This window comes from Microcaecilia unicolor, chromosome 10, assembly GCF_901765095.1.
Source record: "Microcaecilia unicolor chromosome 10, aMicUni1.1, whole genome shotgun sequence".
Taxonomy (NCBI): domain Eukaryota; kingdom Metazoa; phylum Chordata; class Amphibia; order Gymnophiona; family Siphonopidae; genus Microcaecilia; species Microcaecilia unicolor.
In genome coordinates, this window is record NC_044040.1 from 206,680,805 (window position 1) to 206,698,142 (window position 17,338).

At 41.1% G+C, this 17,338-nt stretch overlaps 2 protein-coding genes across 2 annotated transcripts in view; one reads left to right on the forward strand and one right to left on the reverse strand.

Moving 5' to 3' along the window:
• Nucleotides 1-13,380, forward strand: part of LOC115478508 (replication factor C subunit 4-like) — a 45,309-nt gene extending 31,929 nt beyond the window's left edge. The window contains exons 9-11 of the mRNA XM_030215897.1: nt 6,979-7,059; nt 11,743-11,859; nt 13,226-13,380. Of these exons, the coding sequence (XP_030071757.1) occupies nt 6,979-7,059; nt 11,743-11,859; nt 13,226-13,312 (285 nt within the window). The 3' untranslated portion in view covers nt 13,313-13,380. The remainder of the gene's footprint in view (nt 1-6,978; nt 7,060-11,742; nt 11,860-13,225) is intronic.
• The window catches only part of LOC115478505 (T-kininogen 1-like), a 191,819-nt gene that overhangs the window by 101,726 nt on the left and 72,755 nt on the right, over nt 1-17,338 (reverse strand). The window lies entirely within an intron of this gene.

Below are 17,338 nucleotides of genomic sequence, written 5' to 3' on the forward strand. Positions count from 1 at the left end.
TGATTCCCTGGGATGTAGCTAATCTGAAATTTTTGCACCAAACATTGGATTAAGAAGGACTTGCTAGTAGTTCACTACAAGGATAAGGGGAAAGAAGGACATTTTTTTAAAGTGTGGTTGAGATTCTTCACTGTCACAACCTACCAAAAACACATGTTTTTATACAGCCATAAACGATGGGGAAACAACATTTACAGGTAGTGTCAAGAGTGCATCCCAAAGCACAAAAGCAAAGAGTGTGTTTAATTCTGCAACGGTCATATTGATTTGTTTTTTTGCATGTCTCGGACAGTGATGCATTGAGCTACACTCTTGGTGTAGCCTGTTTTGGTAATCCTGCTAAACAAGGCACGGAAGAAAAGGCAGAAGAGCTGAATAGCATGCAGTAGCTGTCTAACATAGTAACATAGTAGATGACGGCAGAAATAGACCTGCACGGTCCATCCAGTCTGCCCAACAAGATAAACTCATATTTTCTACTTTTTATGTATACCTTACCTTGATTTGTATCTGTCATTTTCAGGGCACAGACCGTAGAAGTCTTGCCCAGCACTATCCCCGCCTCCCAACCACCAGCCCCGCCTCCCACTACCAGCTCTGGCACAGACCGTATAAGTCTGCCCAGCACTATCCTCACCTCCCAACCACCAGCCCTGCCTCCCAACCACCGGCTCTGGCACAGACCGTACAAGTCTGCCCAGCACTATCCCCGCCTCCAAACCACCAGTCCTGCTTCCCACCACCGGCTCTGGCACAGACCGTATAAGTCTGCCCAGCACTATCTCCGCCTCCCAACCACCAGCCCCGCCTCCCACCACACAAGACAGCTTGAAGGTGTTGCCTGCTCACTGGTTCCTGCTTCTGCCCTACCTCCCTTCCCACAATAGATCCTCTGCCTGTTTTGTTCTGCTGTTCCTTTGGTATGTACTTTTTTGGTCCCTTCTGCTGCTTTGTGTACTCTGCACCGGGCATCACCACCGCTGCCTTTTCCTACCACTGTGGAAGTGTTAATCTGTGTAGGGAGAATTGGGAAGGGGGACCATCATGGCTCTCAAGATAGGGTGTGGGGTGGAGGTATTATGGCTGTCAACTTACCATTGTCAACTCACAATTCAAAAAAACAAACAAACCCAAAACAAACTAGAAATAGCTCCACAAAAAAATTCATAAAAATGTGTTGTCAACTTGTAGCCAGAATCCCTCTTATTTTCTAATTTAGGTATTTCATATTCAAAACAATCTATTCACAAAATACTAATACAATGATTCTAAAATATTTGAAGTATAAGAGTAATTATATTTGTAATGACTTTTTTTGAACAACTCTAAACCATCATCTGTTAATCAGAGCCCATCAACATCAAAAAATGGGGTGGGGGAGGGGAAGGTGAACTAAAAATGTTTTGGGATCAAACATGCCTTCAAGGGTTGATGTTCTTGTTGAAGAAATGTAAACATCATTGGCGATGTTTTGGTTTGAGCAACAAACAAATTTTAGGAAATACATGTATCAAATTGAAAAAATGTCACTTCACCGAGTGATCGTATGTTCATGATGTGTGTGAGCTAAATAAAAAATCGAGACTCTTCCCAAATTTAATAATAATTAAAAAAAAAAAAATCCAGTAACAAATCCTATTCACAGACCTTAAACTGTCTTAGAAAATGGAGATAATTCTGCTGCATCCTAAGGGGAAATCACATTGCATTACACAAGGGCCTACTTCTGAGAAAGATGGTCTTATGGGTCACCTCAGTCAGCAACTCTTAACAGATGGGGGGACTTATCAGAAATTTCCAAGAAATGTTATGGTGTTTGTGCTAAAAGATACACAAAAAGAGACTTGAAGATCTGAATATGTTTCCCAAGAGGAAAGAAGAGATTGGAGAGAGATGACACAGACCTTTAAGTACTTGACAGGTGTTAATATATACAGTTGAGCGTCATCATTCCACGAATCCAGTTAATGCACGATGAAGACTTGGCTCCAAAATACTGATTAGTACATGTTATCATTAACACACAGTACTGAAAATTTGATACCGATGTGCAAAGGAAACTGAAATTGAAAACTACCTTGGTCACTTCACCAAAAGCATTAGAATGTCTGATCGAAAATGTCAAGCAGAAAAAGAGTTGAGGAGAAGCTAGCTGCCTTAGAGGAAAGTGAGAAATGGTTAAATACAAGCAAACATATCAAAGGAGCTTGGAGTTAATGAAGCCACTCTTCAGAGATGGCAGAAAAATGAAGACAAGCTTAAAATTTTGTGTGCAACATCGACACAAACAGCAGGGTCTGGCAAGAAAATGTTAGTTATTCAGCTGAACCAGCATTGGCTAAAGCAATGTTTACTTGGTTTACACAAGAATGGAACGAAACGAAGGTGTGCCTCTAACCAAGCAATAAAATCCAATCAAGGGAACTGATTCTTTCCAAGCCAGTATGGGATGGTTACATAGATTAAAAAGATGAAAAAAAATAAAAGAGGAATTGCAGACAGCCATATTTCGTGAGAGTAGATCTGCTGATGAAGAACCAGCAGATTTATAACTGTGATGAAATAGCCTTATTTGCGAAACTCTACCGGACATGACACTGACAAGTTTGTTATGATGACAACAGGAGCAACTTCTTTAAGAAACTTAATCGCATGACCATTATTTTGTGCATCAACAAAAAGGATAACCATAAGTTTAAACCGCTCATAATTGGTTGCTCACGGACACCACGCTGCTTTCATCACATTAATATGGATGCCTTACCCATTGCTTACAGCTTGGATGACTGGAGATATATTTGCTAAATGGTTCCAAAACAATTTTGGCCCGTCCATCCACAAGCACCTACATGCTAAGAGGCTAGTGAAGAGAGCAGTAGAGCAGTCTTACTTGATGATTGCCCTGCATACCCATCTACCCACACTCTAGTGTCACGTGATGGCAAAATTTAAAGGTTCTTTACCTCCCTCATAATGCAACATGTAAAATCCAACCATTAGGAACTTTAAAGCCAATTATCATCTTGCAATAACTGAAGCCTCAGTTTCTAGTGAATCTGAAGTCATGGGCTTCCTGAAAAAGCTAAATCTGAAGGAGATAATATGTATGTTGTCAGCAAGGCCTGGGCTGCAGTTAAAAGCTGCTCAATAAACTGCTGGGTGCGAGCACAAGGTGGTGCTTTCACCCGAGAGAAATCAGATGAAGACACCAACTGTGAGGGGTACGGAGGCAACAGTTCTACAGATGAAGGACAGGACTTTTGAAGGGTCTACTGACCAGACTTGAAAAAGGTGACAGACATTCTTAATGGGTGTGGCATCGAAACATCAGCAGAACTAATTGACCAATGGTTAAATCTTGATGAATTTTGTCCTTTTATTGAACACCTTGCTGGTGAAGACCTAATCAGAGATGTTCTTTCACACTCTGACAATGAAAGTGCACCTCATTCCAGAGAAAGTACTAGATGATGATAACTCCTAGACTGTATTATAAGAAAACATGTAGAGCATTTGATGCAATGTAAGCTTACTAGATATTTGCAGGTCAATGTTTGGAATAAGACAATGTATCTTTGTTATACATTTCTTCAAGTGCAATGAACAATAGACCATGTTTCATTAGATATTATGCTCTATACTGTGGAAACCACTTTTGTTGAGACCAAACTTAAAAATTCTGTATGAGTCGGTGGTATGGTATCCAAAAATGGAGTTGAAAATTCAGTATCTGTTCAATAAAGCTTATTAGATACCAGCATGTTTACTGTTTATTTACGCATGCTTAATGTAACACTTGGTCCAGGATTAATGGCTTCTGAGCACCATGTACTAATGACGTTCCACTGTACAAACAAATCTTTTTTTCCAGAGAAGAGTAAGCAGTAGAACTAGAGGACATAAATTGAGGTTGCAAGGTGGTAGGAAATACTTTTTCATGGAGAAGATGGTGGATGCCTGGTGAGGACAAACGGTGACAATTAAAAAAAAATGCATGGGATAAACACAAGAGGATCCCCGTTTAGAAAGAGGATGGTGGTAAAACAATTTAAATGACCTCATGGCTGTTGTGTTATAGGCAGGAGTGATGCAGTGGGGAAGACCAGTGCTGGGCAGACTTCTACAGTCTTGTCTCAAGAAAGATATAGTAGAATTGGAAAAGGTGCAGCGAAGGGCGACTAAAATGATAGCGGGGATGGGACGACTTCCCTATGAAGAAAGATTAAGGAGGCTAGGGCTATTCAGCTTGGAGAAGAGACGGCTGAAGGGAGACATGATAGAGGTATATAAAATAATGAGTGGAGTGGAACGGGTGGATGTGAAGCGTCTGTTCATGCTTTCCAAAAATACTAGGAATAGGGGGCATGCGATGAAACTACAGAGTAGTAAATTTAAAACAAATCAGAGAAAATTTTTCTTCACCCAACGCATAATTAAACTCTGGAATTTGTTGCCGGAGAAAGTGGTGAAGGCGGTTAGCTTAGCAGAGTTTAAACAGGGGTTGGACGGTTTCCTAAAGGACAAGTCCATAAACCACTACTAAATGGACTTGGGAAAAATCCACAATTCCAGGAACAACATGTATAGAATGTTTGTACTTTTGGGAAGCTCACCAGGTGCCCTTGGCCTGGATTGGCCGCTGTCGTGGACAGAATGCTGGGCTCGATGGACCCTTGGTCTTTTCCCAGTGTGGCATTACTTATGTACTTATGTCTCGAAAATAGACAGAGATCAGGATCAAGTATGCGTATTTGTCACATTCATTCCATATGAACGTGTTGCCAGTGTTTTTAATCATGAAGGAATGCAACCTGCATGGAGTGTCAGTTGCAGCTCTGGCTGCCTTTGGTCGGAATGATTATCTGGGAAAGTAAGTCTCTTATCCTTCTCGGTTTCCAAAGTGTTTTGAAGCATTTTGACGTTACTGCTGATATTTGACTATCCAGTGGTAGATGTTTATCAAGAATGATTCCTAGTATTTTTAGTTGTTTCGATTTGATATGTTTGATTTGTAAAATTTTGATAGGATGTAAGGTTTTGCAGGCTGGATAGTACCAGGAATTTGGTTTCGTCGTGTTTGAGTTTGAAGGTTGTTGTCCAGTTTTCCATGAGGTCCAGGCCTTTTTAAAATTTTATGTTGTAATAGACACCGAGCTGCTGAAATTTTTGAAAAAATTTACTTGGTGGAAGCCCTTAATACATAGTAGTCAAGCCTGTTTGGAACAACAGCCTAAAGAGCAGACCTGATATACTTGGAGGTAAAGTAACGTCTAGCTGCCTTACCAAACAGTGGGGGTAAGAGGGTGAGCCTTGGCCACGGCCACTGGCATTTTAGCCTGTTCCTGCAATAGCAGCTAAGAATCGAACTTCACATCCAGGTGACAAAGGAAGCCCAAAATTCCCAAATCACACTTTCTTTATATGTTGAGGTTAGGTGTAGAACTGCTAACCCATCTTGATTTTGTCCAAATTCAAAAATAGCCTTTTATTGGCCATCAAACCCTGAACAGTAGACAGCCTGTGTGCAACTTGGTGCCTTTTGGTTTCTGAATAAAGGCAGCAGTTCTCGGTGATTGTCGTAGAGGGAAATAGGATTTTAGGCTGCAGGTGTTGCCATGGCAACCTGACGTCTCTCCCTAAAGCAATAGTTCTACATTTTTAAGTAATTGTATCTCTCTTTTTTTTTTTTTTTTTCAAAAAAAACTGCTCTGCTTTAAAAGCTTGTTTCTCTTGATGAATTTTAGTGATTGGAGATTTTTGTATAATTTTCCCACAACAATCTCCTGCTTAGAGCCAAGGCTATTTATGGAACCATTGTTTGAGTATGCTTTGCATGGTTGTTCCTACTGCATACATAGGCCTGTATGCTGGTGGCAGAGCTACATGCAGGAGGATTTTGTATTTCTTTGTTTCTCCAGCCCAGACTTACAAGTAATGTGATCACAAGATCTTCACGAGCCACACCTGGTGGATCCGATACTTGTGACCTGGATTGACCACTGTTGGAAACAGGATGCTGGGCTTGACGGACCTTCGGTCTGTCCCAGTATGGCAATACTTATGTACTAATGTAAATGTCTTTCTGCCTCCATCTGCTGATTGAAAGACATAACCCACCAGTTTGAACTGGTCTTGCAGGACTTAAATTTCCTTTCCTTAAATTGTATGACTAAATTTTACCTTAATTTGTAACCAAGATCAAAATTGCTTCTCAGAGAAAATGAGATCAAGGAGACACTTGTAGATATCTCAGTCAACTGATTGCTTTTAAATTAAAACGTGCATAGTATTGGAAGGGGAAAAATGTTAATGAGAAATATATTTTGGTAATTCTGTTTTTGAAAATTGCGTTTACTACATCTGCTGGCGTTATGAGGTTTTTCAGGTAATCTTATCCATGCGTTTACATGCCAATGTGCATCTCTGCATTTTTGTCATCTATCTGCAGCACTGATTTTTTTAAAATAGGTCCATGAAATATGTTTTTATATTTATTTTCTAGTCAAATATCTTCATTTATTTATTTTTATAAGCATTTCAGCACTGTTAAAACATTTTATATAAATACGTATATGTGCATTTAAAATTTCTATCCCTTTAGACAGGTTACAATATGTTCTGCTCTACACATCACAGAAGATGGACTTCAGAATCCAGGCTAAAAAGCCTGAAAAAATAAATGTGCCTTCATCTGTTTTCTAAAACATAGTAAGAAATTTAGGGCCCTGTTTACTAAGGTGTGTTAGTGTTTTTAGCGTGCCTACACTTAGCGTGTGTGCTAACCATGCAGGCGCCTATAGGGATATTGTAGGCAAGTACATGATTTTAACGCATGTTAAAAACGTTAACGTGCCTATAACGCTGCTTAGTAAACAGGGCCCTTAGAATGTAATTTAAAAAATATATATATTGTTAATGTAAATGAATCACATGTATAAAATCTGTTGTGCTTTTCTTTCATTGGATGATATATTCTAGGTTGTCCCAGATGAAACAATTGACGGAGTCTTGTCAGCCTGTACAAGTGGGTCATTTGAAAAACTGGAGATGGTAGTGAAGGTGAGATTTGTATTTTTTTTTAAATTTTTAAAAACTTTTTATTTGTCAAATTTTGAAAATAATCCAAGTAAAAAAAAAAAAAAACGTATACAGAAATTCAGCAACTACAACATACAAGGATAAGATTACAAAATAAATATATATGGTAACTAAACCAGTCTAAACGGACAGAGACAAGAGATAATTGATAATAAGAAATATAACTAAGAAATAAACCTTAGAGGAAGGTATGCTAATATCCAAGTGAGGTAGCTAATACAATCACAATTGAGAGTCCTCTGCTACATTAGAAGAGCCCTGACCAGAAACGACATTTTAATTGAGAGGATCAAAAAAAGATGCGAGAGAGAGATTTCACAATACACTTACAAGGAAATTTCAGAAAAAAAAACAAACCTCCTAAAGCCAAAACTCTAGAACACATCAAGAGAAATTGTCGCCTGCGTTTCTGTATAACTTTAGCAACATCAGGAAATTATTTGAATTTTCAAAGTACAAAATGTAGGAAGACTGTGCTTTAAAATATAATTTCAACAACCAGTCTGTATTATAGTCCAGTGTCATTGTGACCAAAAGAGTAGAGGGTATGGCAATCCCTTCTTTAGAAGATTCCAGGAAAGTTGTTAGATCCAAGCTGTCCCGGGATATAGGGGAGAGAGCATCTACCCCTATTTCCCTCTTTCTGTTTTAAAAGATGACAAATTAAAAAAAAAAAACTCTGGAAACCAAAAGGAAGGACTGTGAAGTCACTTTCAACATCTCCAACAGCCGAAATACCAGGAACTTTAGGAAAATTAATTGAATAAGATTTCTTCTACGGACTATATTTTCCAAATTCTCATTTTTAAATTCTGTTAGCCATTCCTTTTGTTAGCCATAATAGTTTTCCATATTTCTTCCAAAGTAAAAGACTGTAGGTCTTACTGGTAGGAAAAGTGCAATCGGTCTGGTCTGTGCTTCCAATACTTCCAGGCAGAGGAACAGACGTCTCCTGTGTTGTAGCAGCTTCTTGATGAATCATATTGTCCCTGGAAAAACTTCTACCACATCCTGGTCAGTGCGCTGTTGCACCATGACACCCACAGGCATCTCAGCTGCTGGCAAAATCATCGATGGAATCATTGCCTTGGGACCGGACGAGACTCCCTCGACATCCCTTTCCCTCTGAGCAGCTGGATCTAGCAGCGGCTCTTGCATCTCAGGGGACAGCGAAACTCTGCTTCTCCCTCCTTCAGTGGATCCCCAGTCGATGGAATAGCTGCAGAATCCTCCAATCTGGTCTGTATCAAGCGAGGAGTTGAGGTAAAATCTGCTGAAGCCGCAGGGGTAACTTCCCATGGCGTTTCTTAAGCATTTGGAAATCGCGGAGGAGTGACCTGAAGCGTCCTACCTCTAGGGCGCCATCTTGCCTCTCCATCTACATTTTAAAAAAATTGACTTGGAAAAATCCACAATTTCGAGAATAACATGTATAGAATGTTTGTACGTTTGGGAAGCTGCCAGGTGCCCTTGACCTGGATTGGCCGCTGTCGGGGATAGGATGCTGGGCTTGATGGGCCTTTGGTCTTTTCCCAGTATGACATTACTTATGTACTTATCCAGAACCTGGGACTGGGGTTTCACTGGCTCCAGGAGAGCATAACCCCAAAGTTCCAGTGTCCAATTCTGGACAGCCTTCCAGTAGGAAAGAGGCAAAGGTTTTATGTAAACTGTTGGCCTGAAACGTTTTCTGACTGCTGTGTTCTAAAGATCTTCCAGCAAGGATACAAACTCCACCTGTTCATATGTTTTCCAAATTGTCTCGAGTAATTTGGACAAATTCTGAGCGTAGAAGGGAATTTCAAGCACATGTAAACATAAAATACCTATATATATATTTTTTTTTTGTGTGTTACATTTTTACCCCGCGCTTTCCCATTCATGGCAGGCTCAATGCGGCTTACATATTGTGTACAGGTACTTATTTGTACCTGGGGCAATTGAACTGGAAGCCAGGATATCAGAACAGAAATCTCATATCTGTTCTCCAAATGTCTTTGTCTCTGCTTTACGAGTCTCTGGGTAGAAGCAGTAAAGGGCCCCCCACCCCCTTTATTTTGAGAAAAAGGTGCCTCTATGAAATTTAAAAAAAAAAAAAAGTGCTAATTTTATACCTACTTTTTTTTTAATTTTTATTTTTTATAAAGGCAGCATAGGTGCTTATTATAGGCCTTTTCTAAAATAGTCTTTCAAAACTATCCCCAATAGCACACGCATTCACTCACACGCATTTTACCCTTGCTCCAAAAGTGTTAATGTGTGCTTGTACTCCTGTATTTTATGAAGTAAGTGTGTACATTGCAACTCTGCCCTGGCTGTTCCCAGGCTCTGCTTCCAGGAACATTTACACACCGTGTGTATTTGGCTATGCAGTTTTAGAAAAGCCATTTCCTATATGGAAAAAGCTTTATAAAATAGCCCAGTTGTCTCTAGGAATAATGCTTAGTATATCTGGCTCTAGGTTCTTTATATATGCCAGACATTATTGGATTGAATTATTGACAGATTATTTTTTCTGGTTTCACTGCTACAGACAGGACAGTTTTCTCATGGCTTGTGACTTAGTTTGAACTCTAGAACATCCTGTGGTTTAAATACACTGGGGTTCTGGTTGCAAGGGGGGGGGGGGGGGGGGGGAATGATAAAATCATCTCTCTATATAAAAGGCAACACCAACGTTCTATGAAGCCTCCAGCCGGAAGTGTGAAGGGGGCGAGATACCCGGTTTCCCTATGAGTGTCTGCCCCGCCCTCTCTGTAACACAGTCAGTGAAGGAAAACAGCAGAGCACGAAATCAAATCGCTGGCTCTGTAACAGTGAAGGACTCGGAGGGGGGAGGGGAGAGAGGCCAGAGGGCAGGGACACACACACTGCCACATGTACACAGAAGAAAACATTGCTAGCCCCCCGTTTCATTTGCATCAGAAACGGGGCTTTTTAGAGCACGAAATCAAATCGCTGGCTCTGTAATACTGAAGGACTCAGAGGGGGGAGGGAAGAGAGGCCAGAGGGCAGGGACACACACACTCCCACATGCACAGAAGAAAACATTGCTAGCCCCCGTTTCATTTGCATCAGAAACGGGGCTTTTTTACTATCTCTCTATATAAAAGGCAAAACCAACGTTCTATGAAGCCTCCAGCCGGAACTGTGAAGGGAGCGAGATATCCGGTTTCCCTATGAGTGTCTGCCCCGCCCTCTCTGTAACACAGTCAGTGAAGGAAAACAGCAGAGCACGAAATCAAATCACTGGCTCTGTAACAGTGAAGAACTCAGAGGGCAGGGACACACACACTCCCACATGCACACAGAAGAAAACATTGCTAGCCCCCGTTTCATTTGCATCAGAAACGGGGCTTTTTTACTATCTTCTTTCTATATAAAAGGCAAAACCAACGTTCTATGAAGCCTCCAGCCGGAAGTGTGAAGGGGGCGAGATATCCGGTTTCCCTATGAGTGTCTGCCCCGCCCTCTCTGTAACACAGTCAGTGAAGGAAAACAGCAGAGCACGAAATCAAATCGCTGGCTCTGTAACAGTGAAGGACTCAGAGGGGGGGAGGGGAGAGAGGCCAGAGGGCAGGGACACACACACTCCCACATGCACAGAAGAAAACATTGCTAGCCCCCGTTTCATTTGCATCAGAAACGGGGCTTTTTTACTAGTTTATGATAAAAGATATGGATGTATATAATATGTAAGCCGCATTGAGCCTGCCATGAATGGGAAAGCGCGGGGTACAAATGTAACAAAAAAAAAATGTGTTGTATTTTTCCAAGGTTACGTTATTGGTTCTGTTAATAATGTTGAATCATCAATAAAAATTGTTTAAACCTAAATACACTCTAACTAGGAATGGGCCAAAAATACTGGAATAAATTTTATATAGTGCATATGCCACTCAGTAGAATGGAGTAACCAAAAATCTTCACTTGGTGTATGTTTATAGTATGTGTGGACTAAGTGCTGGGATGTTATTGGGCCTGTGCACCAATTCATCTTTTAACTGGATTTGGTTCAAGGAGAGTTACGCTGAAATACTCTATTTTCCTCTCTACAGAGGGTGCAATGACTTGCCCAGGGTCACAGGTTGTGTTGGAAGAAGTGAGATTTGAACCCTGGCTTCCCTGGTTCTTAACTTACTGTTATAACAACTAGGTTGCTCTTCCACTGTCTCTTGCACACAGTTGATGCCTTTTTATGAAAGGCAAAACAACTATCTTCTCAGGTTACTCTGTAATACGCTTTCAAGACTTGCTGGTTTTGCAGAAAAATAGGCAAAATGTATCCAAAAGACCATAAAATACAATGACAAAATTGTGTATTGTGTTGAAGTTCTTTGAGACTAAATCCATGTTGTAGCTTCTAGTACAGAATGGGTCCAGTTGTAAATGTTACTCATTTCCCGAGCAGTAGTGAAGTCTTTACATAATTCATAAAATCAAACAGATCTTGCTTCTAAAATATATTGAACTACTTATGTCATGAGCATTTATTAAATATGTGAAAATATTTGTGGGCTAGTAGTGGTCACAGCCAGTAGATTTTAATCTAATAGACGTATGCTACGAACCCTTTAATTAATTATCTATGGTTTTATTGTATGTCATACCTTGCTTATGTTCCTTTCTTGTGCTTGGCTATAGAACCTGATAAATGAAGGCCACACAGCTATACAACTTGTTAACCAGCTTCATGACATCATTGTGGAGAGAGACGACCTCTCAGACAAACAAAAATCTGTTATTACTGAAAAACTTGCTGTAAGTGTACATAAGTTAATCGGAAACAAGCTGTCCTCTTGTCTGCAAGCTATTTTGTTTGGACAAATGCATTCATTTTCTGTCAACAAGCAGGAATGAGTTGGGAACACAAGTGTGTGACATCAGATTGTGCTGGAATGGAACTGTTTTCCCACAGTTTAGACTCTAGTGAAAAGGCATTCCCCCACCCAGCAGTCAACTCAGTACCTTAGTGTGTTTCTCCCACTCGACAACAGACATGTGACAGAATTCTCTTTATTTTGCCGTACTTGTATCCCACATATTCCCACCCATTTGCAGGCTCAATGTGGCTTACAATATGTCATAATATCAATTAACATTAGCATAAGTAAGAAACACAGTATATTGATGAGAATTAATACGCTGGGGCTGGACAGACTGAGCAGGGCAAGAAGGGAGTATGTGCCTCAGAGTAGTAGGGACCTCGCTTCAACTTGCCAAAAAAACACCTAGATGAGGAGGGTGCAGATGTCCACCATGAGAGGATGTCGTGACCTGTTCCACCTTTTTGTCAAAAAAGGTTATCTCCACGGCAAGCAGCACCTGGCAACCTCTGCTGGACCTCCTGTTCTTTTCGGTGAGCCTGGTAGCTAGGGTTTCCCCCATCTAAGAATTTGGCCTTGCTTTTCCTTGGAGAAAGCAGGGATACTTACCTGTATTCTCCCAGAACAGCAGACCATTCATTTTCACATACACTCCCACCTCCCTTTTGGAGTTGTCTCCTGTCCTGATACTCTTGTACTGCTGGTCCCATGCTCTCATGGTGGGGACACTGGCACGTCTTAATGCTGTAGTTCGCTATGTCAAACATTCCACGCCGGGTGATGTGGATGACATCACCACATGTGAGAATGAATGGCCTGCTGTCCTCAGAGAATACCTGCTACAGGTGAGTGTCCCTGCTGAATGTAATTCTGGCCCACTGTTATCACTGGAGCTTATGCATTATACTATCTGCTACCACATTTGCTTATTTCCGATGTGAGGAAGAAGGGCAACCTTCAAAAGCTAATCAAGAAATGTATTAAGTTATGTCCAATAAAAAAGGTATCATCTTATTTTCTTTTCCATGTTTTATTTTGTTTGATTTCTATTGATAACCTTTAAGAGTGGACTAGCACGGCTACCACACCTTTCTTTGTCTGGAAATACTTGACTATGTTAAACTTCACTAATGTATAGTCTGCACTCCTCTGCTGCATTGTGGGTTCAGTTTTCTTACATAAATGTTAGCCTTTGTTTAACTACCTCCAAACTGTTTGCATGCTTTGTTTCCCTCTTGTGTACTTACTAATATTCTCTTCATCTCAGGATTGTTATGAACTTAATTTTTTTGTTCTTGCAGGAAGTTGATAAATGCCTGGCAGATGGTGCTGATGAATACCTACAGTTGATCAGTCTTTGTGCCATTCTTGTGCAACAGCTGACTTAAAACAGCTGAATTCTTTCTTTCTTCAATGGATTTTGAATACATTTTGAATTTATCTGGTGTATTTTTTTAGTGAGATATGCTAATTTTCTGAATTGTTTAGAAATAGTGTGCTCTACTCTTGTATAGTTTTGTAATTAAAAGTGTAGTATTCTAGGCTGTACAGATTGCTTTGTACTGCATTCTTGACAGACATCTGGTATCCAGCAGGTTGTCCTGGAACCGACTGGATAGTGTCAGGATTGTGTGTTTTAAAATTTTCTTAAAATTTCACTAAGTGAACCCCATAGTGCAGGCAGTGATGCTATGGCAAGTTCAGATCACGTAAGGCATGGCCTGAGCAAGACCGTGCACTTTTGATTCAGGAAGAGAAAGAAGACAGGTACTTTAATGGTCCTACGTGGCCAATGAGCAGTACACAGAGATACTAGAAAAAGATGACAGACAGACCATACCGTGTTGCTAGCCTGTACATTGAAACCAATAGCTCAGGATCTACCTGTTCTTTTTCACAGTGCCTTGGAACTTGGTTTCTGCAATTCTGATATTGTTCTTGTTTCCACCAGTTACACTGAGGCTGTTGCACACATTTTGCTACACTTCATTAACAAAATAGTTCCTTATTACTCTTGAGTTATACCCCTTTTCATCCTATGCCCTCCTCCCCCCCCCCAAAAAAAAAAAAATAAAAAAAATTTCCAAAGCTTCCTTTCTACTGAAAAAGGTTTAACTCCTGTGTATTTATACTTTGAAATTATAGATCTTGGTCTGTCTCCATATGCATTATCAGGAATATGGTTAATCATTTCAGAAGCTACCCTCTTGACCACTTCCATATGGTTTGTATCTCTTCATGCTGTGGTCTCCAGAACTGCACACAGTAGTTAAAATGAAAGTTTCACCAGACTTAATACAGACCCACTATCTCTCTTCCCTTTTTTTCCTACTGGCCATTTCTTTCTTAAGGCCCCCAAACGTCCATCTGGCCTTTCACAGCTCATGCTCTTCTCTTATGCAAAATAGAATTTCACCCCTCCTACTGTTCTACTCCCTTTCGAGTTTCACAAATCAAATTGTGGTGAGGCCCCATTGGAGTACTGTGTGTAATTCTGGAGACCACACCTTCAGTGGAGGAGTGGCCTAGTGGTTAGGGTGGTGGACTTTGGTCCTGAGGAACTGAGTTTGATTCCCACTTCAGGCACAGGCAGCTCCTTGTGACTCTGGGCAAGTCACTTAACCCTCCATTGCCCCATTGAGCCTGCCATGAGTGGGAAAGCGCGGGGTACAAATGTAACAAAAATAAAATAGATACTATTGGAGATTCTACATGGAATGTTGCTATTCCACTAGCAACATTCCATGTAGAAGGCTGCGCAGGCTTCTGTTTCTGTGAAGCAGAAGCCTGCGCGGCCACATTGGTGATCTGCAAGGGCCGACTTCTACATGGAATGTTGCTAGTGGAATAGCAACATTCCATGTAGAATCTCCAATAGTAGCAACAGTGGAGGAGTGGCCTAGTGGTTAGGGTGGTGGACTTTGGTCCTGGGGAACTGAGGAACTGAGTTCAATTCCCACTTCAGGCACAGGCAGCTCCTTGTGACTCTGGGCAAGTCACTTAACCCTCCATTGCCCCATGTAAGCCGCATTGAGGCTGCCATGAGTGGGAAAGCGCGGGGTACAAATGTAACAAACAAACAGATGCATGCAGGATGTGGTTGGTCCACAGGGCAGCTACTAAAATGGTCAGAAGTCTTCATCATAAAGTGTATGGGGACAGAAATAAACATCTCAATATGTATACTTTGGGGGGGAAGATGAGACACGAGATATGATTGAGACATTTAAATATCTGAAAGAAAGCTCTGGAGCAAGGGGGCATAAGATGAAGTTAAAAGGGATAGACTCGGCAGTAATTTAAAAAAATGCTCCTTTATGGAAAGGATAATGGATGTGTAGAGCAACCTCCCATGGAGATGAGGACTGAATTCAGGAAAGCGTGGGGTAGGCATGTGGTATCTCTTTAGGGGGTGAAAGAGATAGTGGATGGTATGAATGGGCCCATATGGCCTTTATCTGCCATCGTTGTGTATGCAGCAGCAGCAGCTAGAATGCTGCTTTTCTTACTGGGTGGTCTGGATGGCCCATGCTGGCTTTTATCTGCTGTTGACTTACTATATATATATTTTTTTTGTTACATTTGTACCCTGTGCTTTCCCACTCATGGCAGGCTCAGTGCAGCTATAGTAAGCGACAGCAGATGGGCAGACTGGATTGTTCATGTCTTTAACAGTCATATTCATAATCAACAATGAACATGATTATCATGATCTTTCTGGGACCATAAGACCATAGCAGTCCACCCAGCTCTGTCCTTATGTTCCAACTAGTGCAATTGCTGTCAAAGCCCACTCCAGCAAATCCAAATCTGTCTTGTCATTTACAGGACACAGACCGTAAAAGTTTTCCTGACACTCCTCACGTTCCAAATTATTGGAGTTTATGTTGCTCCTCTCCAAAACTGAACACAGTACTCCAGGTGGGGCCTCACCAATGACCTGTAGAGGGGCATCAACACCTCCTTTCTTCTGCTGGTTACATCTCTCTATGCAGCCTAGCATCCTTCTGGCTACAGCCACTGCCTTGTCACACTGTTTCATTGCCTTTAGATCCTCAGATACTATTGCCCCAAGATCCCTCTCCCTGCCTATGAATATCATCCTCTCACTTCCTAGCACGTATGTCTCCCTTGGATTTCTACTCCCAAAGTGCATCACTTTGCACTTCATTGCATTGAATTTTAATTGCCAAACATTAGACTATTCTAATGTTTGCTGATCCTTTTTCATGTTTTCCACCCCTCTGGTGTGTCCACTCTTACAAATCTTGGTGTCATCTGCAAAAAGGCTAACCTTACCTTCTACCATTTCAGCAATGTTGCTTACAAATATATTGATCATAATCTGGCCCCAGTACCAATCCTTGAGGCATTCCACAACTCATCTTACCTTCCTCTGAATGAACTCCATTAACCATCACCCTCTGGCATCTGTCTGTCAATTAGTTCCTAATCCAGTTCACCACTTTGGGTCCTAACATAAGCCTATCAAGTTTATTCAAGAGCCTTCTCTGAAGAACCGTGTCAAAGGCTTTGCTGAAATCTAGGTAAGACTAATTATTAACTGCCAAACTCTAGATCTTCTACCTTGTTATCTACACCTTTCTGGGTCAACCTTCTGGCAGATTTTGGTATTTACTACTAGGCAAAACTTATTAGAACATCCTTTTCCACTAAACATTTGGAGAGCCAGCTCGTGAACAGATGGAGGGAACAAAATCCTGTGGTCACTTCATTGGTATGCTTGGTACATGGCCACTCTTGTGACTGTAAATGTGGTTTCGAGCCCCTTAAGACACTGATGAATGTTTGTATTGTTTGATTCCTTTTCTACAGTGGGGGAAATAAGTATTTGATCCCTTGCTGATTTTGTAAGTGTGCCCACTGACAAAGACATGAGCAGCCCATAATTGAAGGGTAGGTTATTGGTAACAGTGAGAGATAGCACATCACAAATTAAATCCGGAAAATCACATTGTGGAAAGTATATGAATTTATTTGCATTCTGCAGAGGGAAATAAGTATTTGATCCCCCACCAACCAGTAAGAGATCTGGCCCCTACAGACCAGGTAGATGCTCCAAATCAACTCGTTACCTGCATGACAGACAGCTGTCGGCAATGGTCACCTGTATGAAAGACACCTGTCCACAGACTCAGTGAATCAGTCAGACTCTAACCTCTACAAAATGGCCAAGAGCAAGGAGCTGTCTAAGGATGTCAGGGACAAGATCATACACCTGCACAAGGCTGGAATGGGCTACAAAACCATCAGTAAGACGCTGGGCGAGAAGGAGACAACTGTTGGTGCCATAGTAAGAAAATGGAAGAAGTACAAAATGACTGTCAATCGACAAAGATCTGGGGCTCCACGCAAAATCTCACCTCGTGGGGTATCCTTGATCATGAGGAAGG